General features: G+C 41.0%; 1 protein-coding gene across 3 annotated transcripts in view; it reads left to right on the top strand.

Moving 5' to 3' along the window:
* The window catches only part of dachd (dachshund d), a 135,473-nt gene that overhangs the window by 52,557 nt on the left and 55,214 nt on the right, over positions 1-27,702 (top strand). For all 3 annotated transcript variants that reach the window (XM_081601214.1, XM_081601195.1, XM_081601204.1), the window contains exon 2: positions 19,789-19,904. In XM_081601214.1, coding sequence (XP_081457340.1) covers positions 19,789-19,904 — 116 coding nt within the window. The remainder of the gene's footprint in view (positions 1-19,788; positions 19,905-27,702) is intronic.

The raw sequence follows: 27,702 nt of genomic DNA, 5'->3' as shown, positions 1-27,702 counted from the left end.
CTCTGCGTAGCGCCTGATAACAAGTTGCTTTAGGAGAAGGGCCACATTGTGTTGGATCATCCCTCCAACCCCCACCGCTCCGGCTCCCCACACCGGCAGTCCTGTTCCCTCTCACTCTGTTCTACTTCAGCCTCATAAGGGGCCATTGTTCGCTGAGTAAACTCTCACAAAACTATTTACATTACTCAATTATTTGCATTTCAAATATTTTGGGTCCCTTTTTCTTTGCTGTACGTGGGCTGCGCACATGCGGCATGCCGCTCGCCTTGGGCCATCCAGTAAAGCTGTAATTGCAAAAGGACAGGGGTAAAATAAAAATACAGGAAAAGAAAGCCGGAAAAAAAGGGGGCGGGTGAGAAGGGGGGTGGGGGGGTGTTCAATCATTAATGATAATGTTGCTTATGTCCATAGCCTCATTAGGAGCAGTATAGCAGCGAGGGGCATGTGTTTCACAAACATGTTCCCCCTGCCCACTGCTGCTCGACCACTAGCCTACGGCGATCCATCTTCTCAAACGTCTCCTTCCCATATTTAAGGCACTCTCGTTACAGCCTTTTTTTCTCAGACCTGTGAATTTATGGCGCACTTCAAGCGGAGAGCATAATCGCCGGGAATGCAGCCATTGCAGCGGGGAATGTGGGAATTAGGGCAGGAGAGGAAAAAGGAAAAGCATTTGGTGTGTTAATTGAATTTCATAAGAATCCATTGGAGCAGCTTTGCCTTGTTTATCTGGTAATATATATATATATATATATATATATATATATATATATATATATATATATATATATATATATATATATATATATATATACCTTACGAGTCTTGATCTTAGATGAGAGTGATGGACAGTTCTTAATTTTTCCCCTTTTTTCCCCATTTCACAAATAGAACAAGTGAAGAGTAACAAGAGGGTGTGTTCTTCTCATCAAAAGCAGCTTTTTTTCCCCCTCATCTGCATTTAAAACACAATTTACATGCAATTAAATTAGATTAATTAGAGGCACTAACCTCTGCTCATCCTGTCTGCCTATAATGTACTTTGCATTTTAATGTCATACAAGTCCTGTCTACCTGAACTTTTATCTTTTAAGAGTGCTATTTCTGTTTATTTTCAACAGACGCGTCATTTCTCGCACTACAAATTCACATTAACATTTTGAACTATGCACAGGCCAGTTGGCAGTTATCAGGGCGTATTGAGGATTTAAAGGTTTCAAAAATGCAAAAACAAATTCTGTCAGTGTTTCTAGTCACATTGATATAATGCTGGTGAAGGTGCTAGGAGTTTTCTCTCACTTTATGCTGCATAAAAAACACAGGGTTTCCTTATACACTTATGCTCAAAAAATAAAAACATTGTCTGTTACAAAACCCCCCCAAAATCATGCCACCCACCACACTTATCAAAGTAAGTGAGTAACACATAGTGAAATCATGATTACGCCATTTACTTTAAACTATATTTACCATTTTACAAAAGCAATTATCAACACGAAGCACTCTCCATATGGATAATGACTCTAAATCTGACATTTCCAAAATGGTCCGTATCAAACTGAGGTTGAGAAATCAAAAGAACGAAACATTCAGCCTTCCTGTTATTTTCTGAATTCCTTGCTCTCTCACACTCTTTGACGCCTCACCGTTACTGAAATAGAAAACATTTTCTTCTGTTAAGGCTTCCACAATGAGCTCTTTGAGCTGTCTGTTGGTGTTGAGTTATGATGCATTTACTGGTGAGAGAAAAATCTTGACTTTTGGGAGTTTGAGACCCACGGTTTACCGGTCAGGGGAGCTGAAGCTAGAAACCTGAACATCTAGCCCAATTTTGATCACCTATTTCTGAAACCAGTTTAGCATTGGTGGTATTGCATTTCTGCTTATAGTATAGTGTCATTTGGGTCATCCTTGTTTGAAAATGTTCGGTAAATATTGTGAGGCCCCGGTGACTTTACTCAACGTCATCAAATGTTGAAAATCTCATACCGGTCCTAACCTGTCTCAATTCTTTCTAATCACCTCTTTAGCTTGACGGGGGCTTCCTTAAAGAAACAAGTCGTGTGCTGCATGTGCACCAGCAAACGCCTGCCCTGTTAGCAGAGAGGGCAGCTGGGGTAGCGGCTGCAGAGAAGCTTCAGTGTCCAGAAGTTTCCATGCAGTGATTAATAGGAGAGGTAATGTAGTGGGGAAATGAGTAAACACTCCCTTGCTGCTGGCTTTGTGCTTCAATGACTTGATGACAAGGGCAGAGCAAGGTGAGAATTAAACAGACCTGCAGAAGAAGAGAAAAGGGAAGGGGAAAAAAAAGGGTGGGGAGAGAGAGCAACGGGCTGGAGGGAGGAGTGAAGCATGACAGACCTGGGCAGTGAGTGGGAGTGAGGAGTGGGCGACTGGGAAGGAAGGAAGAAAGAAAGAAAAAAAGAAAGAAGGCCGCCTTGACAAAAAGTGGAAGTTTTCTCCTGAAGAAGAATAATTAAAAGCGCTCAAGGGAGGGCAGTTTTAATTTCACATGTAAGGGGCTAAAGATTTCATTTAAAGGAGCGGTGAGCTGAGAGGAGGTTAATAAGATGAACAAAGCGGGGGAATGTGAGAACTTACAGTGTGAGGAAGCATGCTGGACTTTCACCTGACACGTTTTTAATTATTGAACCTTGGGATATTTCTCAGTTGAAGAGTGGAGGTTAAAAGAGAAGAAAGAAAGGAAAGAAAATCAACCGATTAATGGTCGGGGTAACCAATTATTCACTCTTCTGGGAAAGAGATTTTAACTCCGCCGGACCAGCACTTCTCGTCGCCGTCGAGCGTCACGCGGCGTTTACACTGCTCCCGAACACCAAAGCTTAAAAGCGTACTCTTGGTTGTGCCGGCAGTCTCTGCATGCTGCCTGCTGGGAACGCAACCCGAGCGTTGCATAATGTCTGCCTCTCAAATAAAAAAAATTTAAAAAAGTGAACTTCTACAGTCAAATAGGCGCTCTTGATCAGTGGAATCTCACTCCATTAGTGCCATCTGAAGTTGATGTCTCCCAATTATCATAATAAGATCAGCTTGGTCCCGTACTCCATAGGCCTCCAAACTCTCTTACTGGTGCAACATGATCAAAAGGACTTTGCGAACTAGACCCAGAGTCCCAGCTGTGGGCAGATTTGTTCAGCAGTGGTGGGGAAAGAAAAAAAAAAGAACTTTAATTGAATATGATGCATTTCTTTTTCCTTTTACTTTTTTGGGGGCTTTGCTGCTGGAAGTGAACAACAAAGATATGCCATCTTGTCTTATCTCGGCAAGATGAGGACTGATAAACCCCCGCCCCCCCCCCCAAAAAAAAATCCAGTTAAATATGTTCTTTTGCAAGAAAAACAGACTCAGCAGATCCCGATGTGTCCGCTGCCCATCAATCCCGCACCGCCTCCTTTTATTGACTCTGAGTTATTGTCGGTGTAAAAGCGACGGAACGACTGTGGCACTTCAACCCAAAATCCCTTTTCTTTTACACACTCCGCTTGACACTTTTGCATTATATGTTTATCAGTCTCTAATGAAACACTGACAAGTTTCCCGCACAAGGGAGGCTGTGTTCCATTAATAGCCCTTAACGAACCTTGGGCACTCACAAAAAGACTGGTCCTATTGCAGCTGACAGCAGCGGGGCCCTCCGCCCCGGCCCCCTGGAGAGTGAAGATATTAAGCGTTAGCAGCTTCTGCACTCCCCTCCTTCACTCTTTCGTTCACCCCTTCCTTCTCTCCCTCTCCTCCCGTACGCATCTATCTCCCTTGGAAGTAGAAGGTGTCTCATTCCATTTCTTCACCTGACCGCGGCGTTCGGCGCGGAGCCCCGACAAAGAGAGTCGCGTCGGTTAATTTGTCAGCGACCACTCGTGATTGATTTCTTCATCTAGGCCTCAACAAATGTTTGGACTGTGATGAGTCCCCTGAACCATAATTTAGTCTCACCGCAAATTAAACTCACACCTCTAATCACACGTGCGGACATAATCACGTGTATATGACTGGGCTGATTAAAAATAAAGTATATTAAAAAAAGAAAAACTTGCTTTCATTTTCAAATAAGTTTCAGCAGGTTTGCAAATTTTGAAAATGTTTTTGAGTTTGGAGCTAACTTATTGGAACACATTTATATCAGAAGGTGTTGTGCCGGGATGCATTAGTCATAAACCCTGGTAAACACAGTGGAAGGCATATTAATTATGCCGTGAAAACCAAAGAGATGGAGAGGAAGAGCAATATGGAGGGACACAACATCATGTTTTTGACTGGGACTTGGTCATAGAAATTGTTTCAGACAAAAATGTAAAACATGATTTAACTGACCCTACGGTGAACTCCTGACCCGTTTGTGGTGTTCCCCACCCTTCACCCAATCTCTCACTGGAGACACCAGCCCCTCCATGACCCTGCAATGGATAAGTGGTACTGAAAGTGGATAGATAAATGGTTGACTTGACTCTTTTAGTCAATGTCTCTTTTAGGGATATTTCCAAATATGTCTCTCTCGTAAGCAAAAGAACCTTTTCCTGAGATAAATGGGCTCCCACAACAATAACTACAGGGAGCTAGACTTTTCAGGGGTCTGTTGTGGCAACAAAATATTTTCTTATTGGTAAAATACAATGTTTTTTTTGACATATTTCATTCTTGGTATGAATAGATATTACTTACACCAAACATGTCTGAACAAGCATGTGGCAACAGGGTAGACAAAGACTACAACTACCTTTTAACAAAATTGAACATTCAGCAAAGCTGTCCTTGCTATGGAAGAGGCTGTAGTATACAAATAGTTACCTCTCCGCTCTCCTCACCCTGAGGATCAAGTACACGTACTCCGTTGGCCTTTAGCTCAAAGTCGGGAAGTTACTACTGAAACTTGATTTAAATAAAACAAGACCCGATTTTAAAACTGTCACCAGCTCGGTGACAAATGCGCCGACATCTGCCGTGTTCGCGCAGCCGAAGCTTTTTTTGCAAATTAAAGAGTTCGAAAACGAGCAACCGCGTTCTCTCTTTTTCCTTTCTCTGCAGCCCCTGCTTTCCTCTAAAGAGCCGCATCTCCCACGTCCCGCCTGTGATCTCTCCATTAGAACGTGACAAAACATTTGGTCTCGCCAGAAATAATGGCCTGTAACATCCTCTAAAGTGATTCACAGTTTATTTGCAAGTCCATCGGCGTGTTGAACAAGGGGGCTTATAGGCGCATCACACATATGGATAATTCTAAGCAGATGCATCTGGCGTGGCTGCCGCGGCGTGATTACTTTCCACAGCATTTGTGAGCGTGTAAACCATCGGCGACACGGATGAAATATAGCCTAGGTTCACAGGGAGTGCAGAGAGAAGAAATGTACCCCATCTGTAATACACTGTGTAGACTAATATCAGCTCCTTTTCTCTGATATTGCAGTGAGATATCGATCTGGTAAAATTGTCCCATATTGGAGCTGTCTGTTGTGATATTCATCATGCTGTCACCTCTCCCCAGCACCTACGCGTTATTAGAAACCCGGGTTTGAAGAGGTTGAAGGGTTTTAGTCTCCGAGATGTAGCAAACAATTCATCATGAGAGAGAGAGTGAGCGAGGCAGAGGGAGAGGCAGAGAAAAGAATTCAGGTGAGCTGATGCTTGGCTAAGATTTATGTCTCGTCAAGCCGTACATTAAGAATTATACCATCAAGCTGCAAGCACACCCGGCAGCTTCCCCGCTATCTGCTGAGTGGGCCTGTTTGCTTGCCTGCCAGGCTTAAATGGAGTTTTAGCTTTTAAGAGAAACGCAAAGTCTCGGAGAGCGCCTCGCCTCATCCGAAACAGTTATTTGCGAAACGCCTATAGCGGCATGTCGGGAGCGATTGTCGTGTTTGCTCTCCGTGCCAGTCACCGACGTGACACTTAAAGCTTGTAGCTGCCACCTTCAGTCTGCCCTGCCCCCCCTCCTGCTCCAGGGGCGGGGACTCGTGTTTGAGTCCTTGTTATTTCCTCTCTTGGAGATGCTTCCGGAAGGATCACAGGGACGCACGCAGACGGAATCCGATTCTTCCGCATCTTGTTGAGGCGTCGGGCTTTGATTTGTCTTTAACTCAGTACAAATGCCTGTCTGGGAACGCCGCACAGGCTGGGGGCTCCCTCTGAACTCATTTCTCTTGCTCTCTCTCTTTCTGTGAAGTGTGCGCGCTCGCACGTCAGACTCTGCACGGTTTGTCTCGATGTTGCTGGGGGTGGGGGGGTGGGTAAAAAAAATAAAAAGACATTTGAAAGCACAGCTGGTCAAATTGATCGAGGGGTGGTGGGGGTTTGGAGAGAGGACTCGGGGGTTGGGGGGGGGCTGCATAAACAGGGTGGCTTGTATCTAAATATGCAAACACCGTCCCAGCGGTCGGCACTCGGGGGAACCGACACTTGCTTCTGGTGGGGAATCGGCGAGGAACAGGCCCGAGCCCCTAACCTTTCCGTGTACACAGAAGAGAGAGAGAGAGAGACGGAGGACGGGAACATTTTCCCTGATTGTGTAAACATTTCTTTTCCTCTCTAGATAATTTTGGACTTCTCAAAGTATTTACATTCAATTAATTATTGAAAAAAGAAAAACTGGGAAAATGAATAAACAGTAGATAATTTTTGTTTAATGTTTCACACAGGATTCCAATCCTCAGTGCAATTAATGCTAATCACTGCACTCTTCCTGTTTTGCTTGAACTTGGAGTCTGTTTGTGAACTGTGTGCATGTGTTTTTTTTTTCTGTCTCTCCTCCCTCTTTTTCTTGCACTATCTTCACGCTCTTTTCCTCTGCACGTTCTTCCTCCTCCATATCTGCTGTTAGTCGCCGTGTCTCCGTGTCTTATTGTTATATCATCCCCTCTTTCTGTCTTTTGTGTCCATTTGGACCTGAAACTATTGCACCAACTATTGCACCACGCGACCAATGGTCCAGTGGTGCAATTCTAAAACTTAAATAAATGTGGTATTAAAAAGTATTTAATGGATTATCTCCAGTAGCAGTTTGTAACTGGAGATTACAGAGGTTCTGATTATGCCTCTGACTGAAGAAAGTCACAAAAAAAAGGCAGCATCATTCTGTGAGAACTACAGCTGCATCATATCACAAATGTTTCATCTTTGCAATGTCAATATATGTGCAGTAATCGTATAACAAAGAATTGTATAGAGTGCATTAGTTGGTGGCTGATATATTCCTAGTTTCATGAATAACCAGTTTAAGTGCTAATGTAATATTTACCAAGTTGGACAGAGTCACACAGCAGCAGATGATCACACCGAACACAAATTGCACCAAATGCTAAAGGTCACAGAAACACAGATGAGAAAGAGAGAAAAAAGAAAAATAGGTTTATATCACAACAGATACTATATTATTTACCTATTTTATCTCCATTGCAAGACTTTTTAATGCAGGTACAGGGAAGCTGCTCACAGTTAATGGGAAGACGGGTGAAGCTAAACACAAAGCAATAGTGGAAGGAAATGTCATGGGGTGGGGTGGTTGGTGGTGAGGAGATGACGCTGAGATCCAGGTAAGATGATGAATGTGATGATTTAATGATATAATGCTTGGAGTCCAGGACAGGCAGCACGGCAGGAAACAAGCACACAGCTAAATGCCGGTAGCAACTGACTTGAAGGACTAAATAAGAGCGAACACAAACCAGGACTTAGCAGTTCTACTGGAGCGTGACAACAAACTTAGACAGCAATAGACAAATGACGACTGATGAGGATCCCACGAAGAACACAGACAACAGGTGAGACCAAATACACATGGGGTAATCAAGGGAACGAGACACACCTGGGAGACAATCAACGGGGAAGACGCAGAGACAGGACTCACAGGGAACAGGATCACACAGAAAAACTCAAAAATAAACACAGAAACACGAATCATGACAGGAAAGCTGCTACTGGGGCGTAGGTTCACAATCGACATTCTATTGGATCACATTTGGAATAGAATAAAATTTGACTCATTACATGCAAGCTGTTGTAGATGACAGAATATTCATTTGTTTGGATGTCCTACTCAAAGCCAAGTCCACAGATGAGCAAACCTTCAAGAGACAAACCCAAATTACACAGAGATGGACTCAAAAGTCAAAAGTACTTTATTGATCTCAAAGGGAAATAAAAAAAAGTATAATTTACTGCTGAAATGAGGACAAGTGGTTGTACTGAATTTTTACTATATTTAAGGTTTCAGAGTAAATGGGGCTGAAAACAAATAATTTCTTATGCTTTTTATGTGTTAACGAAAGAAAACCATGTATTCATTCTCTGCTTTGTCCTGGTTAATCCATCTAAATCCCATTAAAATACACTGAAGTTTTCGGTTGGCATGTGACAAATAAGAAAAGAGGTATAGTTTTGTTAAGCACCTGTGGAGAGATGAAGGGAGAGGAACCGAGACAACCAGTGGTTCAGGCATGTTTGAGGTACTTACCGTTTGTAGAGTACAGTATAATAATTGCTTATCGGTTTTTGATTCCAGAGTCATTTAGAGTCAATCGAACGCATAATTTTCCAAGCTATTGTTCTTTGGGGTTTGTTAATTGTCGCCCCGCTGGCAGAATTAAAAGCAAATTAAAAGCCTTAACTGTTGACTCCATCTGAAGTCACTCTCTACAACAATTTCTCAAAACAATAGGGAGGATTAATGAAAACTGCAGCTTGATTTCTGTTCTCCAAAGCTTTTGCGATGGGGGGAACCAATTAACTACCCTTCAGGATGACTTTCACTCCTAACTGCCGGTCTGTTCCACTGCCAGAAAGCGGGATTAATTCTCAATTAATCCCTCCACCAGAACAACTCTGCCTTTGTCTGCCGGGGAGGACATGAGCGCACAACACGGAGGTTGCCCCCCGAAGCCTGTTTTGCCGGAGGAACCCCACCCCTCCTAAGATTGATACACCCTGTAGGCCGACTCTTCTCAAGCTGAAAATAAGAGCCATTAAAAGGGAATGGTTGACAATGATTTTTGTTTTAGGATTTTGGGCTTTATTAGCCATGCATATTAATGAGTCAATTAATTCCATTCGTCCTCGCGAGTGGTCTGTTTGTTTTTTCGCCTGACCTTTTATCTCGGATGCGTTCACGCACCGCTTGGTTTAAGCACTTACTCCACACTGGGTTTCCCATAGCCTCATGTCCAAAGAGGGAGTTTTTTTTATCTGTTTTTACCTCTTAAGATTCTCCCTCTCTTGTTTTCTTCCTGCCCACTGTCACCCAACCACCCTCTGCCCCCATCTCGTCTTCTTTTTTTTCTGCCTTCTCGCTCTGTCAGAACGCCTGCTGGAGGTATTCTTCGCTAAATGTGACAGGAAATATGCTATTATAGGATGCAGAATATTTGCCTGATGGGATTTGCAATAGAATTACTACAGTTCTCTTCCATTAGGATCTCTAAAACACCCTCCCGCTCCTCCCCTCCCTCCCCATCTGTAATTTATGATTACCCCGGCGAAAAAAGGACATGTTATATACATAAAGACTAAAGTAGCCCCAGTGCACGTTTAGCCCGTCCTGCTTTCAAAGTTAGTTGGGAGGACAGGAGAAATAATTGAAAAGTGCAGCTGGACTGTGTACAATCTTGTAAGGGATGCCTAGGAAATGAGATTAATCAGTGCACAGACATTGTGGGGAAAAGTTTGCAGTGAATGCCTGACAGTTGTGCTCTTTCTCTCATTTCAAATGTTGGCAGGCTAGCAGGCAGCTCCAAGGGAAATGCGCTCCTTTCATACTTGAGTAATTGATGAATTGTATGCAATATGCAAATGAGAATCCATAAATCTTATGAATGACAGCTTAATTTATGTGAGCCTTAATGAATGCAGGATTAGATTTTAATTAAATATCCTCAAAGGCACCCTGACTGGGTAAGTTTTTTAAAGCCTTGTTTTGAAGACTTGTTTCATATGCATCGCAGTTCATGAAAAAAAAAGAGAGAGATCAGCGCGGGCGTTTAGATGAAATTTTCCCCTCGCAGTTTGAAGATAAGACCCCGCTCTTGTTTTTTTTTTTTTTTCTAACCAAAGGCTCTCGCAATTAATAAATACTGGCACGAAAATCATATCGACCAATCTCGTTTAGGCTTTCCTGGAACTGTTCATTCTCGTACATTTGATTAAGCGCATTTACTTTAAGCGCTATCTGATTTCTAACATTTGGTACAGTATCTTTTTAATTAAGAGAATCATCCATTAGGCATGGAAAAGTCAACCAATTAGGCTTTCCTCATCAGGCGCCATGATGTAGGAAGGCTGCTTACTCATTATCAGAGTCTGTTGATGTGATACTGAACAATCTGAGACTCTGTAGTTATGGGACGTACAATTATGGAAGCAGCTTTTAACATTAATGATGCACGGGAATAATCGGCAGTTTATCGTGCTTTAGATCGCTCCAATATTCTATTTCACACCTGAGAGGCTTCAAATATCTAAAAGAACGCGATTACAGGACACGATTCCTGATAGGAGGGTTTTCTTTATCCAGGGTTCATACACATTTATCAAGTCCCATTTCCGCCGTTATGCAGAAGTAAATTCTGGTCCCTTTTGTCAAGGTATAAATACACCTACTACAAATGTGTAGCACATGTTTTTACACTGGTCAGACTTTCTTTTTTTAACCTGCTAAAATCAAATGTTGTAGGATGGATAGATGTTGGACAAATAATGGATGGGGAAATAGATGGATGGATAGATGGACGGAACTCAGACAAACATTGGAAGGATGGATGCGTGGATGGTTGGATAGAAGCTGATATGCAAAGGATGAATGGTTAGATTTTAAACAGGGATAGATTGAAAGATGGATGGAAAAAGTTAAATTGATTGAATGACAAATCGATGAACAAATAGATAAAATATGATGTAGAATGTATGGATAATCAAGTACAAAGTCTGATTTTTTTTTTCTATGCTCAGTTTTCTTTTTCCATCTTCATCCACATCTGGACAAAGATGTAAAGATCCACACTTTCTCATCGCGCGTATAGGAACCCTGAGCGCCGTCCTCTAGCAAGGCCAACGTGCAGCCATGCTGGGTCACGGTGATGGCGTGACCCAGCATGGCTCTAATCGCCGCCGAGGCCAGACAAAGGCACCAGGAAAGCACCCACTCTCTCCCGACTGCTGCTGATCCCAACCCTGCACATTAGTCCACCCAGGGATCAGAGAACAGACAGCAGTTTAAAAGGGGGGTTTTAGTGGCGGATTGATGCTAACTCTCTCCCTCCTTTGATTTCACACCATTTGATCTGTGATATATTGTTCCGCAACAAAGGTTCCCCCGGTTTGTAGGCGGATGCAGCTGTTGCCTAACTCTAATAAATAAAAGTGTGTTTTTCTTTTCTCCCCCTCCCCGCCGCACTCACCAACTCGCTGTAATCCAGCTATCTAGATCAGATAAGCGGACTGTGGCTACCTGTGCGAGGCAGTGTCTGACAGGTGCGAGGGGGGAAAACTGATTGAGATAATCCAAGAATAGGTTCAATGCAAATCCAGATACAAGATCAGGGAAAGGATAGATGGATGCATGAAAAAGATGGATGAGTGAATTCATTCTCATGTATCACACTGTGACTCTGAGATTATGATCGTCACAACGAATAGACTGCCAAGGTCAGCAGGAAATATAAATCATCTTTTTTCACCCTCTTTTCGAGTGAAGGCAACGTACACTCTGCTCTTCTGTCCCGACTCTGTTTTGTCAAACTATTGCAAACTGTCACACAGCTAAGTCGGCCAATAATTACTTTTATAATGAAGTAGGCTCTTCTTTTTATCAATTGTTTGGTTTGTAAATCATTAGAAAAAGATAAAAACAAATGTCATTTATAATTATTGACTGACAGCAAATCTGAATAAAAAGGACAAAATGAAAAAACACATGCGGGACACTGAGCAGTAGATAACGAGCTTATCGGTACATTTGTATTAGGTGAAACATGAAACTGTTGATGGAGACATAACTAGGAGAATTTTTTTTTTCTTTTCACAAAATATAATTAAGGTTTCACACGACGTAAACTCCAGTTTTAGGAATCCGTAATGGTTGAACAATATTCCAGTTCTAGTTCGAGCACACAACATATAATAGCTTCAGTCAACGATAACCCTAATGTCCAAAAAAACAAAAGCACATCTATGGTTTTACAAGGAAGTTAAAGGTTTCATACATCTGAAATGTGTCTTTTAATGAAGACATTTCAAATAAATAATAATAAGTAATAAAAATTCTGTTTACATTCTACCTGTCTTAAAAGTACTAGGCCGCTTGGTGTCAGACATGAGGGGACTTGAACGTGTCATATTTTGCTAACTGGTTGATGCTATTAGTTTTGTAGCAAAATCGCATCAGAAAGATCTGACTGAGATTCTAGCTCTACAATTATTTGTTTTGGATGTTGAGCAATGTCCGTTTTACAATGTTTTGTTAAGCAATGTTTGTTTACTGAGTAAACGTTCCTCACCGTTTTAAAGTAGTCACAGAAGAGTTTTGTAACACCCATAACACTCATTTCATGTGTACATAGGGTCATTTTGTTCTTTCCTACATTCTTTTTGTACCATAAACTATCCCCTTTGCACCCACATACTTGACTTTATAATCAATTTTATATGTTGGTAAAGTATTTTTTTTTAAATATGGACATAAACAATTCTAAAAATGTTCAAATCTTGTTAATGCGGTTTTGTATCTGCAGACATTTTCGTACAACATAGGTAAAGTATATACAAAGCTGAAATACATTAGCATAATGATACTTGACATAGTAATGGCTGGAGTTTCCAAATCAGCCAATCCCAGTGCTCCATTCATTTCTCTTGGCACTGATTGGCTGCAACCCCACTAGCGGAAGACGGTGGATGTTAGCTTCTGCAGTAGTGCATCTGAATGCATAATGAGGCATATTTTGTGTTTGAACTAACAAAATAAGTAGCTATAAACATTTTTAGAAGGTGTCTCAACATTTCATCTATCACAGATCAAAACTGCAAATACTCACACAGGTGGAGGTTTGAAGTTACCTGAATCAAATCAGTTGCTTTCAGTCAGCCCAATGAGCTTTGTTCAGTATTTGGCTCAGTCAACACACAACTAAAGAGCTACTTCCTTTATAATGTCAAAATAAGAGTCTCAAACATTGATACAGTGTGGAAAGCAATTGCTCTTCTATCAGGATCCATAGTAATAAGTAATAGTTACATTTTCACTGGGAAAAGTTGGGTTCACATAGCTATTTGCTGGTGTGAGAAACATTTTTGGCATTTTTTACGTCCGTCACTGACTATTTTTTATTTTCAAAATATCGCAAACACAACAATTAACTAAAAGAAAAAATAATCAAAATAAATTAATCAAAAGAAGTAATAGGAATCGCCTAGCTTGCATAGCCATCATTAATATGTCTCCCATACCTGAGCTTACTGCGGCTGATGATGTTGGGAACCAGAGAGCAAAGAGCACATGCTAATCAGATAATAATTAATTGGACATATATGTTATCATCATAAATTCACATCAGGAAAATTGTATTTATTCAGTCCCCCCGCCCCCTTGCCATTTTAGTTCAAATCTATTTTTGGATTAAAGCTTGTACATGATTAATTTTACTTGCCAACTCCTTTAATTATTTTATTTTTCCTCTGCTCTTAGAATTAAAGCATTTCATCTCCTCCTTTCAATCAAAGCTCTTATCATACCTGTTGGGATTTAAAATTTGCAGGAAAACACCACAGACATGTTATCCTCATCTTTCAACAAACATAGTTAACCTCTTGGGGGAGATGTGTGCATATTTTTAAACTATTTGATTGGAGCAAAAAAAAAAAAAAAAAGAAGAAGAAGAAGAAGAAACCATCAGCTCAGCATATTCAGACCCCTGATGGTCTTGGAAGGTGCAAGGAGGGGAGGTGGTGGCGTGGAGGGACGCATGGGGAAATGGGGGGGCTGGGGGAGTAGCTGAAATTCTGCCTGACCTGGCACTTAAAAGGTAAGAAGCTGCTTTGTTTTATCAATAAGACCTTGTTTTCATGGCTGGTCACCACCCCAGCAAACCAATCAATGGGGCATGCTCGGCTATCGCGGCGAGAGAAATGAAAAATAAACCCCAGATAATCCTTCAGTTAAAAGGTTACCCGGGGCGTTAAAAGCTATTTTGTTAATTTATTTACTCTCTGCACCGCAGAGATAAAGAAAAAGGGAACAATTAGGGAATTCTAGGTGAGAGATTTTTAAAAGGGCAATGACATTGGGTTAATATTTTATAAGGCCTGATTGGCAGAGACCTAAGGAGGCCCTTTGTTTACCCACGCCCCAGACGAATGATTCACCCGCTTGTTTTGGCCAGCTGGGCGGAAATGGAATAAATATCTCCATCCTTACCTTTTTAGAAACGTCAAACAAAAGACCGAGATAAAAGGTTAATGGCTCAATCATAACCACCGGGAAATAATATTATGCTCTTTCTCCGCAAGCCGGAGCCACAGAGGACATTATCGGGCTGAATTCCTGAAGATATCCCAAGATGGGAAGAGCAGATGATTTTTTTTTTCCCCCCTCTTTCTTTCTGTGTAACCAAATCCACTAAGGGAGTGTGCTCACTTGGGCTTAACATTACTTTTGTGGTTTCAATTGATTTATAACAGATCATAATCACTGCATTAACGGCGTTCTGGGTAATAAGAGCTCAGTCGCTACTTCCGTCGTCGGGGGGGGGTAAAAAACAACAAAAAAGACGACCGAAAGTGAGTCATCAGAATCCCGCCGCACGATCAGAACTATCCCGATGTCTAATGCGTTATCACCCTCTCTTGTTATGCCCATCACATTGTGTCGGCTTCCTGTAAACGGGGGCGAGAACGTGAATTCAATTATTGCGCTTTTATTGCATTGTAGCGCTTGAAATTGGACACGTGTGGAGTGTATTGTTGGGCCCCGTGTAATCTGATTGCCCGTGCGGGCGTAGTGAGCTGGATAGTATCAGGTTCCAGCCGACTCTGCTGGGTCAACACACGGCCGGGGCCATTAAAGGAAGTCTGGTTCAGGGAAAGTTCACCGCTATTTTCCTTTCACCATAGCAGCAAAACAAGAAAGGCAGAGAATGGATGTGTAACATATTTGTGGCCCCGGCTCAAAGCTGGCGGGGGCCTATTTTGTTTCCCTAATTGAAGCCAGAGATATGAGGGGCCCAAATGTCTTTAGTACAAATATAAATAAAAGATGAAATGAAATTCTTCCGTGACTGATCCCCCGGAACAGAAATATTATTGTTTGAACAAGCCCAAAGTGAAATATAGACAGTTTTTTTTTTTCTTTTGGTGAAACGTTTTAAGACGAGCTAAAAAGATTAGAAAATAAAGCAGCTGAAAGGAAATGAACCAAAATCCCAGTGATAAATCCAGTTGTGCTATCTTTGTTTCTGCAATAATGGCCTAGTTTGGAGCAGTTTCTGTGCCAGGCTATTTAAGGAATCAGCATCTGCTGCTTGATAAATAGCCTGGCTGTTTTGTTTTAGGCCAGGTTGAGTTCCTCTCTGGACCCCAGCACATTAGCCTGGATGGCTCCCACTGTCCACCATCTCTTCAGGCGTTAGCTTGCGTAGCTGTAGTTGTGGTGTTTTTGGACAGTGAATTGCGTGATTTAAGGCAGCCTAAAGCAAGGCTGCTGTTATTTATTTTTAGCACAATTCACACGTGAGTTAACGTAGTGTTTTACAGAAAAAAGAAAAAAATACATTCAAAGAATAACAATAGCGTTTAGGCATTTGTTATAGAGAAATAGCTAAAATAAAACAAAAATGAACAGATAAAATTATATGACTTCATGAAACCGTAAGGATTTTACTCCTGGCACCAAGAGTTTCTTCACATCTAAGTTGTTTTTGGGGGGGTTAGGTCTGTAAATATTGTTACAGAGCTGGGGAGCATAAATGCTAAATGCCCACGCTGATTTTGCTTTGCTTTTGAGAACTTTGACAGAATAGCTCGCTTGTGAGTGAAGCAACTATTTGTATTTAAGCCCATTTTAATTCAGTACCTTACAGACTATTAATAAGATTTAAAAATCTATCTTTTCGCCAACAGGAAGCCAGTCCAGAACGATAAGGACTGGTTTGATCCTGATCTTGGTCAGGACTCTGGCAGCAGCATTTTAGAAGCACTGCTAGTTAGCAGTGTCAGAATTCTCTTATTTTTAAAAGAATGTTGAATAGAACATAAAGTATATTTGGTTTTCTTCATGCTATCTAGTATTTTTTTTTTAGCTTCATTAAGTGTAGTTCGTCCCTTTTCTCTAACCTCTAATCACAACCATTTTATCTGCTTTTATCTGGCAAAAAATGTGTCCTCTTCCATTCATTTACATTGGAAACACTGATTTTGCAGCTAGAAAGGACTGTGGTCATATGTTGACACCAATTTATATACTGCAGATATAAAGTTTAGTCTCATTGGCATATTATTTTAAGATATTACCCTGAGCTTGAGTGAGCATGTAAATATAGAATAAAAGTGACCCGAGTATGGAGCCTTGAAGAACACCGTACAGGATTTTTCTTGATCAGATTTATAATCTAAAGCAAAGCAAACTAGCACCAGTCTCACATCAAAAGTTTGTCTCAGCTAAAAAAAAAAACCCGAAAGCATATATATAAATAAGACATGTTCAAATGTCCTAACTTTTATTGTCAAAAAATGTTAAGGAACATCGCACAGAACTGCGAGACTGAAAGACCGAAATATTAAACAAATCAGTGAGTATTATTCTGTCCCCCTTCTTCAACAAATTGTTTGCTATTTCTGCAAATACAGACGCCCACTCAACCGTAAGGAAAGGAGACAGTGATATTATTCCTGAGAGCCCTTCCTGTTGCTCGGAGGTTCCTCAGTTCAAAGCGTTTCAGTTTCTGTATTGCTTTCATGGCCGGCCAGTGTTATTTGTTTGGAGAGAGTGGTTGAAATGCTATCCCCCTTTAAACACACGGACATATTCTCTGGCAGACTACCTAAACATTAGGTGTACTTAACTGGGGCTTTGTGACGGAGCTTTGACATGATCTAAGGTTGATGTGACATTTCTTTTTGTCCATTTGAGAGCGTTTTTTTTCTTTTTGCCTTTAGTATTGTTAGTGAAAAAGAGTTTTGCTCCTCCTATACCCTCTATTGAGTTCTTTTATAAATAATTCAGCCAGAGTACAAGTGAAAGCGATGACAGCAAAACTGTCTGCGATTTTGCCCTCTCATAAGATCAAAGAGCTGCTTCTATAGGAATAGGAATACCGTTTCCAGACCTTCGCTGGGTGAACGACTGCTCATTTCTCTTTCTCCCCTTCTCCTCCCTTCTGCCCTCCCCAGCTGCCCTCCTCCCTTTACTGTCATACTCTTGATACTTCTTTCTGTCTCTTGTGTTTCCCCTCCAAAAGGGGGACACAGTTGGGTGAAAGTCTGCTTTTAGCCCTAAAACCTCCAGAGCCAGAGTGTATATGAAAGAGTCAGCATATTCAGACAGACAGCGTGAGTGCACTCTATTAGCACTGGTGAGGTAAATAAACCTCACAAGACATGGCTGAATAAATTCAACCACTAAGGCTGCTGCTAAAGCCACTGCGTCTGTCTTCAGATACCGCCTTTGGGAAATGTAGGGAAATGTACTGTAACACAAACAGCCTCATATATTGTACTGGCTGATAAAGTCTGGAATAACACTTTACAGTTAGATAAGAGGAGCTCGTTTTTGTTGGACTGGAAAACCCAACTTGTATTTCTTTGATTGTGTGTGGGGGGGGGGGGGGGGGCAGGGGGGGACTTGTGATTTGAGTTCGACTTTTGGATGGTCTATAAATAAAAAAGAGGGCAGGGCGGAGGAGCAATTCTGACAGACGAACACATCTGCTGGGTCGGTTATTATCAGAGCAGATGTGTTAAAGTTTCCAGCAATCGTCACTGGACAGATAAGCCACAAAACATGTAAATAGTTGTGTTAACATGGGATGAGGGGCTGCTGAGGACTCAGCCCACCCTTGTGGTGGCTGAAGGGCACAGCAAATTAACTTAACAGAAACTCTGCAAATGAAAAATTTAAATAAAGAAAGAATTAATTTTGCATGTTGGCCCAACTAACACAGGCCGTTTGCAATTCTTATGGGCTTAGAAAAAAAAAAAAAATAGAAGAAGAAATTGTCTATTTTCATCAGGACAGGATTTTGGTCACTGTTTCGTTGATGACAGTTGCTACTTTTAGGCAAGTGTAGTAAATTAATTAAAAGCAGATTTGTAAGTAGTTACATTAGCTGAGGGTGAATTATGGGTTCATCCCGGTTACTGGACTGACGTGGTTTTGTTAATCATGAAATGAAAGAGAAAGCTAAAAGCCTGACTAACGCGAGACAAATACCTGTTCGTGTGTTGTGGCTGACATTTTCCATTAAAAGAAGATTTTAATTTTGCACTAATCAATTTTTAGCATTTTTTTATGACTACAGTTGAGAGCCACAAAAAAAGGCACCTTGGTTGCACTTTGATGCGCCATTTCACTTTAAAAAAATCCTATCCAGGTAAAATATTTTTTACAACTGAAGAAAACTAAATGTATAGTTCTGGCATGTAAAAGTTGAAATTCACGTGTTTGCTTGGCTAAATAAAAACAAAACAAAAACCCTTTGTCTTCTTGTTTGACCACTTTGGCTATTTACAGCATGCTACAGAGATCATATTGTGTTTTAAAGATAGACTCAAGTCATTTAAGACGGAACTTTGTATCTCGCAAAAGCTTGAAATGGACTACTATGCGAAATAATGTATGAAGCCAATATGTCACCTGTGTCAAGTCACCATAATTCATCTTCAGCTGAGACGCACAGCCAGTGCTTCATAAAGAATATGCCTCTACAGGATCTCGGTCCCTCACATGGCCCCGTTGTGCATGTGTGTGTGTGTTTTTTTTTTTTTTCCTTTACCCTGTAGGCTTTTCTTTGCAACTATAAGCCTGCAAAGTAGGTATTGATTGAAACTCGAAGCTGTATTAATAAGTGAATGAGTAAGATGTGAAGAAAGTCAAGGGTGTATCTGCTTTGAAGGCCTTTTTCTTCTCCACAGCGAGGTGGCACAGTCATTTATCACGGCTGGATCTGTGCCCCTCGTTTGGTGTAATAAAACTCCCCCATCAGAACCGTCCAACAGGTCTGAATCACTCTGTCACACCACCTTCCAGCTAAGGCACGCATTAAATCAAGCAAGCAGAACATTTCCTAAGGCAGCCATTGCCTTTTAATTTCCTGAAGAACCTTAAAATATCATTCATTACCAGAACTACACATATTTGGTTTTTAAAAGTCTCATAAATCAATAGTGGCCTGACTGCAATAATTATAACAAGTTAACATGTAATTTCCAGGCCGAGGGCCGAGCGCTGGGTTTTAGCATATGCAAACGAGGCAATTCAAATAGTGTGGGGATATTAATACGGGGGAACAGGTAACGAGGTGCAGGTTATGAATTATGCATCAAAAAGTGGTTGATCTTCAATAAAGGAAATGAATTCAGCGTGTAATCTAATTAGTTATGGAAGTCTATTATGTCGAGCTGCAGAAAGCAACTGTCCTTGAAAAGAAATTTATTTACAGTACATGTTAGCTCTTTGGAATGGAATTGCATTCTGGTAAGCTGCAAATGTTAACACTAGCACCACCACCCCCACCACCACCACCACCTCTTCTGCCCCCCTCGTCTCACAAGTTGAACTTTTCTCTCCTCTGTCTGCAGCTCCAGACCCGGACGGCCTCCAAAGAGGACCCAGAGCGTGACGTCGCCGGAGAACCCCCACATCATGCCCCACTCGGTGCCTGGACTCATGTCCCCTGGCATGATCCCTCCCACAGGTACGGTTCGGATCTCTGCTGCTCCCATATGCGGGCCGAGATTATGACTCGGAGTTAAAACACCGCTGTTTCGAAATCAAAACCCTACGCCGCTTGAATAAAAACTGAGCACAAAACACGATGTAATTGGTTTTATTTATATTCGAAAAACGACAGTTATTCTACTCGTACCTGTTTTTTACTGCAAAGAATAACCCAAAGTATTGATTATGTGGTGTTAAACTCATAATCAACACACACACACACACTCCTAAGTGCTATTTTAGTGATCATAACCTATATTATATTCAAACTCCATGCAGAAAGGCCTCCAGGTGGGATTCAAACCTTCTTACTGCGAGGTTTCAGTGCTAACAACTGGACCACCATGCAGCCTTTTGGCATCATATTTGATGCTATTTTTATTTCGATTCATATATCTTTTGCAAAACATGTGGGGGAAAAAAAACAACAGCACAACATTTTGTAGTTATCAAGTGCTTATTGTGCAGAAAATGAGTTATCACTACCAAAAAATTATATACTGAGTTGATATTAACTGGGTAATTAGTCAGGAGGTTCGTTTGCAGGTTTGTGGTCAGGTAGTGTTAAAATATGATGAAATTCTCGTGGCATATTGGGTTAAAAATAGCATGGCATTGCAGTGTCATTCTGTTTACAAGAAAAAAAAAATATAAACTAAAAAATATAACAAGATGTGATTGATTTCTGTTACCGGAAACGGTTCTAACGTCTCTCATGAGTAAATGAAAGGCGCAGTTGCCTTCGTTCAGCCAGCTGAGTGGCAGTGCACAGCAACATGTGGGTCTCAATTTTTGCAGCATAAAAAAAAGAGAGACTCTGGTCACTGTCTCTGTAGTTTGGAAACTTTTTAAAACATTTTAATGTCTTGATGCTCATTGCCCATATATGTGGCATTTTTTTAATTTTTTATTTATTTTTTATTCATAGACTTAATGTAAAGACGTGCTAAATTCGGTAGTAGTTTCCAAGCAAATGTGTTTGCTACATAAAAATAAAAAATCTGCTCCACATAGATCAACACAAGCCTAAATGAGGAAATTTAATTAGTCAGGTTTTCTGCTTCGGTGGTCGTCCTGTAGTGTCCTTCTTGCCACGTCCTTATTTCCAACTTTGTTCAAGCTAGAGGAAAAAAAATAATTGGAAGCTCCTTTCAGCCAGCTGACAAACGGTGTCAGCAGGCAGGCACCAGCTATTCTGTGCTGAATTGTTAAAGCAAGAACACCCAAGCTCATTTTGCTTAAATTACTTTAAATTGTAGGAACAATATTATGGATAATTTTAGTGGATTTGAAACCAGAGCTTACTGAAACCCTCATACTGCTAACCAGCACCATATCCAGCTGTATGCTGCTGTTGCTAAGGCTCTGCTTCTCTCTATCTGGGTGACTTCTCGTTCTCTTTCTTTTTTATTACACACACACACATACTGCCTCCCTATGAGTGGCCTCCCTGCAGCTTGTCCTCAAAATGGCAACCAGTCCAAAGTGACACATGCACCCAACCACCAGACACCAGCCGCTCACTCGTTTTACCAAAAACAGATCCTCCGCTCAACCCTCCCCTCCGGAAACCAACAGCAGGAGAATAAATTGGACTGGAGATCTTTTCTCTCAGATTATTCCAGTAGATGTTGCATTTTGCCTTGAGTGCATTCTAATTAGTGCGATTAAATCCACTCCACTGGTATATGTACATAGGCAGTGGTGATGCTAAAGCAAGCCTTATCGCCACAAGAATCAACAACAAGCGTTTGTGCCCCAGCTTCGCCCCGAGGCCAAGTCTTATTGCAACTAATGCTTTTGTTCTATTTGTGGCTGGCTTCGTTTGTGGGCGCTTTGATGTTGGTGGCTCTAAGTGCTCTGATTTGCATATTTTCCTGTCCTTCCTGATATGTCTTTAATGATACTGTGCTGTCCAAGGCAACTTTTGCTGTGCCTTCTTGGTGTGCGGCACATGTCGTGTGTTTTAGCCAAGTAGAAAACTGTGGCAGATCAAACCACCGCAGCAGAGTTTTTTATTTATTCCTGATAACCTTTTGCCAACAGATTTGCATTCGCAACAACAGCTTTGTCGGGAGATACTTTTTCCCTTATTCTCCGGTGTGGCGAAAGCATCTGTAGGGCAAATAATAAGCTGCAGCTAATCCATGTGTTCAAATACAGCAGAGTCTCACAGCCGTGGCTGCGGCTTTGAACTTAGAGAGCGGGGTGAGGTGGCCCGCACAATGAAAGGCGAACTTAAAGGCCGAAGCAAAAAAAAAAAAAACACGAGACAGACAGACGGACAGTGATGAGAAAGACGGGTTATTTAGTAGAACATGAAGCAACAAAAGGAGCCTTTTGATATCTTCCCCTTTAGGTCCAGAGGGACTCTGTGATCTTGACATTTAGTCGGGGTATTCAGGGGGCACAGATGAAGTAACTGAGGTTCTTCTCATAACTTCCCTGAAGCTTCCCTGCTGGGGTGTGACAGAAATTTCCCAGCACTTTTTAATCGTTTTTAATGAATAATAATAATAATAATAATAATAAAAGTATTGTTTCTGATGATGCTATCAAAAGCTCCTAAGAAGTTCCAGGTTTTTAAGATAAACTTTTGTTTATCTATACATTTAGACAATAAGCTTCAATAAGCTATGTGCCAATAAGTAACTGGCACATAGCATATTGTAAGTAGTCGTTGGTTATCATGTTGCGTCCAAACGTTTTCACTCACGATAACGAGAGAGTTTTGTAAACACAGCTCCGTTTATACTTATCAAAACCCAAAGGTATACAAACAGCTTTAGAATAGATTTGTCTTTTGTTGGAGGAACGTAATCTCACTTAGAACATTTGAGAATAAAACGACCTTTGATATGAGTATATTTATCCAGCAGGGGGAAAATCCTGTCATAACAAATACAGTGGAATACCAATTGTTGGTTCAGTATTTGCAGATTCATCTATTCATGGCTCTTTCAGTGGAACGTAACATTTTCATATCGCATCTTGGCTAACTAGCACCCAGGCAACTAGCGCCATACCCTACTAGGTGGAATTGGCAAATCAGCCAATCCAGAAGCACATTTAATTTTCTTTGTCACTCATTGGCTGTATCTCCGAGAGCAGAAAAAGGGAAAACAATCGTGCCAATAAATGTGGCTGCTGGCGTAGTTACATTCTACTCTTGTGTCACATTTATTTTTTATCTTTTCTGTGCTTGCGTCCACACATAGAAATGAAATGTAGGCCGAAGCTTTGGCGATTGTTCAAGACTCTATAACAACAGAAAGATAATTAGCATTATTCAGTCTGGCTCACAGATAAATGTAATTTCTTCCCTGTCACAGAAAGAAAGCCAGATCAAAAACCAGCACATACAGTCGGTGTGCTTTTCAAGCTAATCGTCATCGACATGCTTCTGAACGTAGCTCAAATAAAGCAAAAGGTTTTACTTTATGACTTGATTCATAAAAGCCGTTGAAGTAGTAGTGCTTAATTTGCTGAGATTACTCCATGCTAACTGTTTGAAGATAACTTTCTCTCCAAGCGTCGGACACTTATTCAAATCACACCGGATTAGCATCAACGCGCGAGCCGCGGAAATATGTCGTCCCTGCAGTCGCTGGGATCTGCGAGAGGCGATGTGCAACATATTGTTAGCATATGTATCTCTGTCCTTGACACCAGCTTCATTTTCTTTGGATCTCTACTTAAGGAAGCACTTTCGCATGTGTCCAAAACCACGCGACTCGCACACGCCGCGAGCCCTCCAACGCTCGCGCTCGTGGCCCACAGGGTTTGGGGGCGGCGAGGCGGGTGCGCTGGAACCTTTCCAGTTGCTGATGCATTACAGGCAGATTGCCCCCCTCCGCCCCCCTTGCTCACCCCCCCAAATCGGATTATTTGCTGTGGACTGACACCACACTGAGATGACATCTCCTTTTGAGTGAAGAGGGAGGGTGGATGGGGTTCCACTCACACTCTGGCCTCTACTTAAGCAGCAACTTCAGTGTAATTCATTTATGTCCCAGATATGGCTTCAGCCTTTTGAATAAGGCAAGAGCACTGCATTTACCATTAGAGAAATGAATGTCACCTACAATGTCCTGAAAAAAAAAGTATTTGCTCCCTTGCAGATTTTTCCTGTTGTTACCTTTTTGATGCACTTACAAGAAAGTCATTTAGACACAAGACAAACACCAGAGTTAACACAAATGTGGTTTTTAAACAATGAGGATAAACATTTAGGATAAAAATACATTTACCTAAACCAATCTGACCGTATGTGAGAAACTAAACTCCCATCCTGGTTAAACTATGAATTAACTGTAATCAACAACATTTTAGTTTTTGGGGTCTAACTAATCAGGCTTAGCTACATCTAGATCTGATTTTGTCATGTATAATAATAATAATAAAAAAAAACATCTAAAGAAAACCTGTCTCACAACAGGATGTTGGATGTTTCAGTAGGCTGAAACATCCAACGGACATCTGTCAGTTTGGAAAAGGGGTTGTAAAGCCATTTCTGAGGCTAGAGGACTCCAGAGACCTACAGAGAGAATAAAAAACAAAACAAAATGAAGGCCTGTAGTGGCCTAGTCGAAGTCCAGACGTAAATCCCAATTAGATATTGTAGAGTGACCTTAAGTGAGAAATCATCCTAACCTGCCTCCCAGAGTGACTTAACTGAAGTAAGTCTCCAATGACAAATTTTTCCACTCTGATGTCAGTCAGAACAAGACTCACTGCCAGTCATCACAAAAACTTGATAGCAAAGGAAAGCATCATGGGAAAACTGACTTTATCTATCTTGTGTATTTACTCAAGTTATCTATATCTGGTACTAAAATGTGTTTGAAAATATGAAACTGTACCTTACTAAAGCAATACCATTAGATGTTCTCTATTGCTTGATACCGAGTACAGAGAGCTACTGTCGTAAGATGAGCCACATTCTAATATTTATACGTTCCCAGCGCACAATTAGCATGTCACTTTGAGCTGCTGAGCGGATCATAATCCGCCAGCGCTCCGATCAGGTTTAAAATAGTTTCCAGCGTGCAGCAGGTAATTTACTGTCACTTCTTTGTGTCGCTGCCCCTCCTCTTTCAGTCCCGCCGCCTGTCGTAAGGTTAGCCCACCCTGTAATTGATACTAAATTCGTCATGATGCGGATCGCACAGTTCAAGTGGTTTAGTGTACCTAAGAGCGGCGTCGTTCCCGTCCCCGGTTTGTCATCGCCTTCGCCAGACCATGCATAAAATTAGGCGGCCGTGCTCGTTGACACAGAGTGTCTCAATTCCTTTTTATGCCCCGATAAATAAATCCCGTTTCCATTGTTTTGTTTTTTTACTTTAACAGTAAAAAAAAAAAAACTGTTAAGCTACAGATAAGCTTTGGTTGTTATTATTTTATCAAGTGTTAGAGAAAGTTGTTTTTCTTTCTTTTCTTTTTTTGTGGGGGAACCGACATGAAGTTAATCTGATTTTAATTTAATTATCCGAGTTAGTTGCGGAGGGCACAGGCATTGGGGTGTTTGTTGTAAGAATGTTCTGACATTGGCGCAGGTATGGGGCAGCTAGCATGTTAATTAATGATGAAGATTCTGACAATATGCAGAGGCATGACAGCGTTAAGCCAGTCGGCTGCTGCTTCCTTTGCATATTAATAGATCCTTCATTATTATTTAATATGACAGCTGCTCCAAGGGCTACCATCAGACCTTGTCTCCCTTATTTGCTGTTTTGTGCTCCCCATGTGACAGTGCCATGCTATTCTCTGTTTGTTTGAAACCCTTTTTTTTTTTTTTTTTTGGTGTGGCTCTCTCTACATGATGCGCTGTTTGTTTTGCGCTCCGGAGGATTCTCCCTCCTCTGTGCTCTGGTATCAGAAAAGTGTCTGAATCTAAAGGTGACTTTGAAAGAATATATGATGCCGGATTGTTTTGTTTGCATAGTAATGAATGCAGATTAGCACCGGGCGGGACTGGCCTTGTTGACGTTCAGGCTTCTGGTGGCTAATAGACCTGTTGGTGGGCACCGTCGTCTCCCCCCCCCCAACACCACCTCCACATTATGTGGATGTGACAATCGATCTGATGAAATTAAACAATCCTTAAAACAAAGATTTCCATTCATGGATTGTGTCACTCTGTCAAAGGCAGGGCGAGGGTTGTGGCTAAATGACAAGTGGAAAAAGGGAAAAAGTGATCACCCAGTTCATTTCACAGTAGTACAAATCAATTTATTGGCTTTTGATTTACACGTTTGATCAGCACCCTCCCTTTATGTGTGCTACAGGATCTCACAGTACAATATTTCCCATCAAAGTGAAGTCTGCATTATGAATCTCTATTTGGTTGTTGTCAACATTTGACTTTGTCTGGTGAAATAAGTCTAAGATAATATTACGAGCCCCACATGCCTTAAGCAGCAAGTAAGAAAGAAAGTAATAATGAATTGACAGAAAAAAAAGATAGAAGAGATACAAATGAATTATTAGCATTGTGAGAATGCAGTTATTTGGTTACTGTATTATGTTGCTGATGTGTGTGATGTACAAAAAAAACTTGACTGGCTAGCCGCCAGCTGCTAACAACATTATGCTAACCTGTCTGCACTAAACTAACAGGCCATTTACAAGTTTCTTTTAAAATCAGTCCAAACTCTGTATGATTTCTTCTAGTTCAAAATCTAAAATGCTCAGACCAAACTGTAAACTGAGCAGAGATTCTTGAAAACACTCTTTGCTTCCTAGGAGACCTTTACACTTTTTGTGAAAGCATAAAGATGCGTTTTGACATTAGGGCCACCTCAGAATCAGACAAACATTTTTATTTTTGGATTGAACTGAAATATTAAAAACTGATTACAGATAAAAAAATAAAAAAAACAGCTTGCTCCTTCCAACCAAATATTGTGTAGCCACTCATCTCACACACCTAGAAAGCATTCTAGCATTAACACCCAGTCTCTTAAGTTGGCAATTGCTTCTGTATGTTTTATTAGGGTAAAACTGCAGGAATATTCCACACTTTCTGTTCTGCACTGAATAACATAACAGAACCCTTATTGTATTTGTGAAAACAGAAAAAGGGAGCATTTTTAATGATTTCTAGGAACTATTTTCAGACCCTTTTTTCCATAAGATGAGCTTAAAAACTGGGCTGGACTACTCGACAGTCACCTGAGATTCTTTACAACAGTGGTTTATTGCTTTAACAATTTATAGTTGAGCTTAAAATTATCCATAACCCTGGACAATTTAGGTTCAATATAATCTTTTCATTTGACCACCGTTTCTTCAGATTAAACATTAATCAGATTAAACTCCTGACTTTAATCTGATTACCACATCATGTATTCACTAAACGTAAATCTTCAAAACACAAGTGAAAACCTTCAAAAGGCTGGTCAGTTTGATTGTTGTCATGCAAGCAAACGATTCCTTGAATGATCGAATGTTTCTGTGTGTCTGAGCACCATTGGGTGAATGTGGCAGTACAGCGTCATTCACTTTGAGTGGTGAGAATAACTATAGAGAAGAGCTAAGTTTCATGTGTCTGTTTGGTTGAATATAAATTATTTCACATCTAAATCTGCAAGGGACATGTCTGATTTTTCGGCATAGATGTGTGTAGAGACCAATTTAATGAGAGGAATTGTTAGTTCCCAAAGATAACTGCAGAATTTCATCTCGTTCTTGTGAGCCCAGTATTGTCAGTATCTTATTGGTTTGAGAACTGGATGTATCGCCACACCCTTGGTTCTCCTAAATGCACCTATTTC

Source organism: Poecilia reticulata, chromosome 2, assembly GCF_904066995.2.
Source record: "Poecilia reticulata chromosome 2, P_reticulata-male-v2, whole genome shotgun sequence".
Lineage (NCBI taxonomy): Eukaryota > Metazoa > Chordata > Actinopteri > Cyprinodontiformes > Poeciliidae > Poecilia > Poecilia reticulata.
Note: the sequence above shows the minus strand (reverse complement) of the source record. Positions and strands in the feature narration are given on the sequence as shown.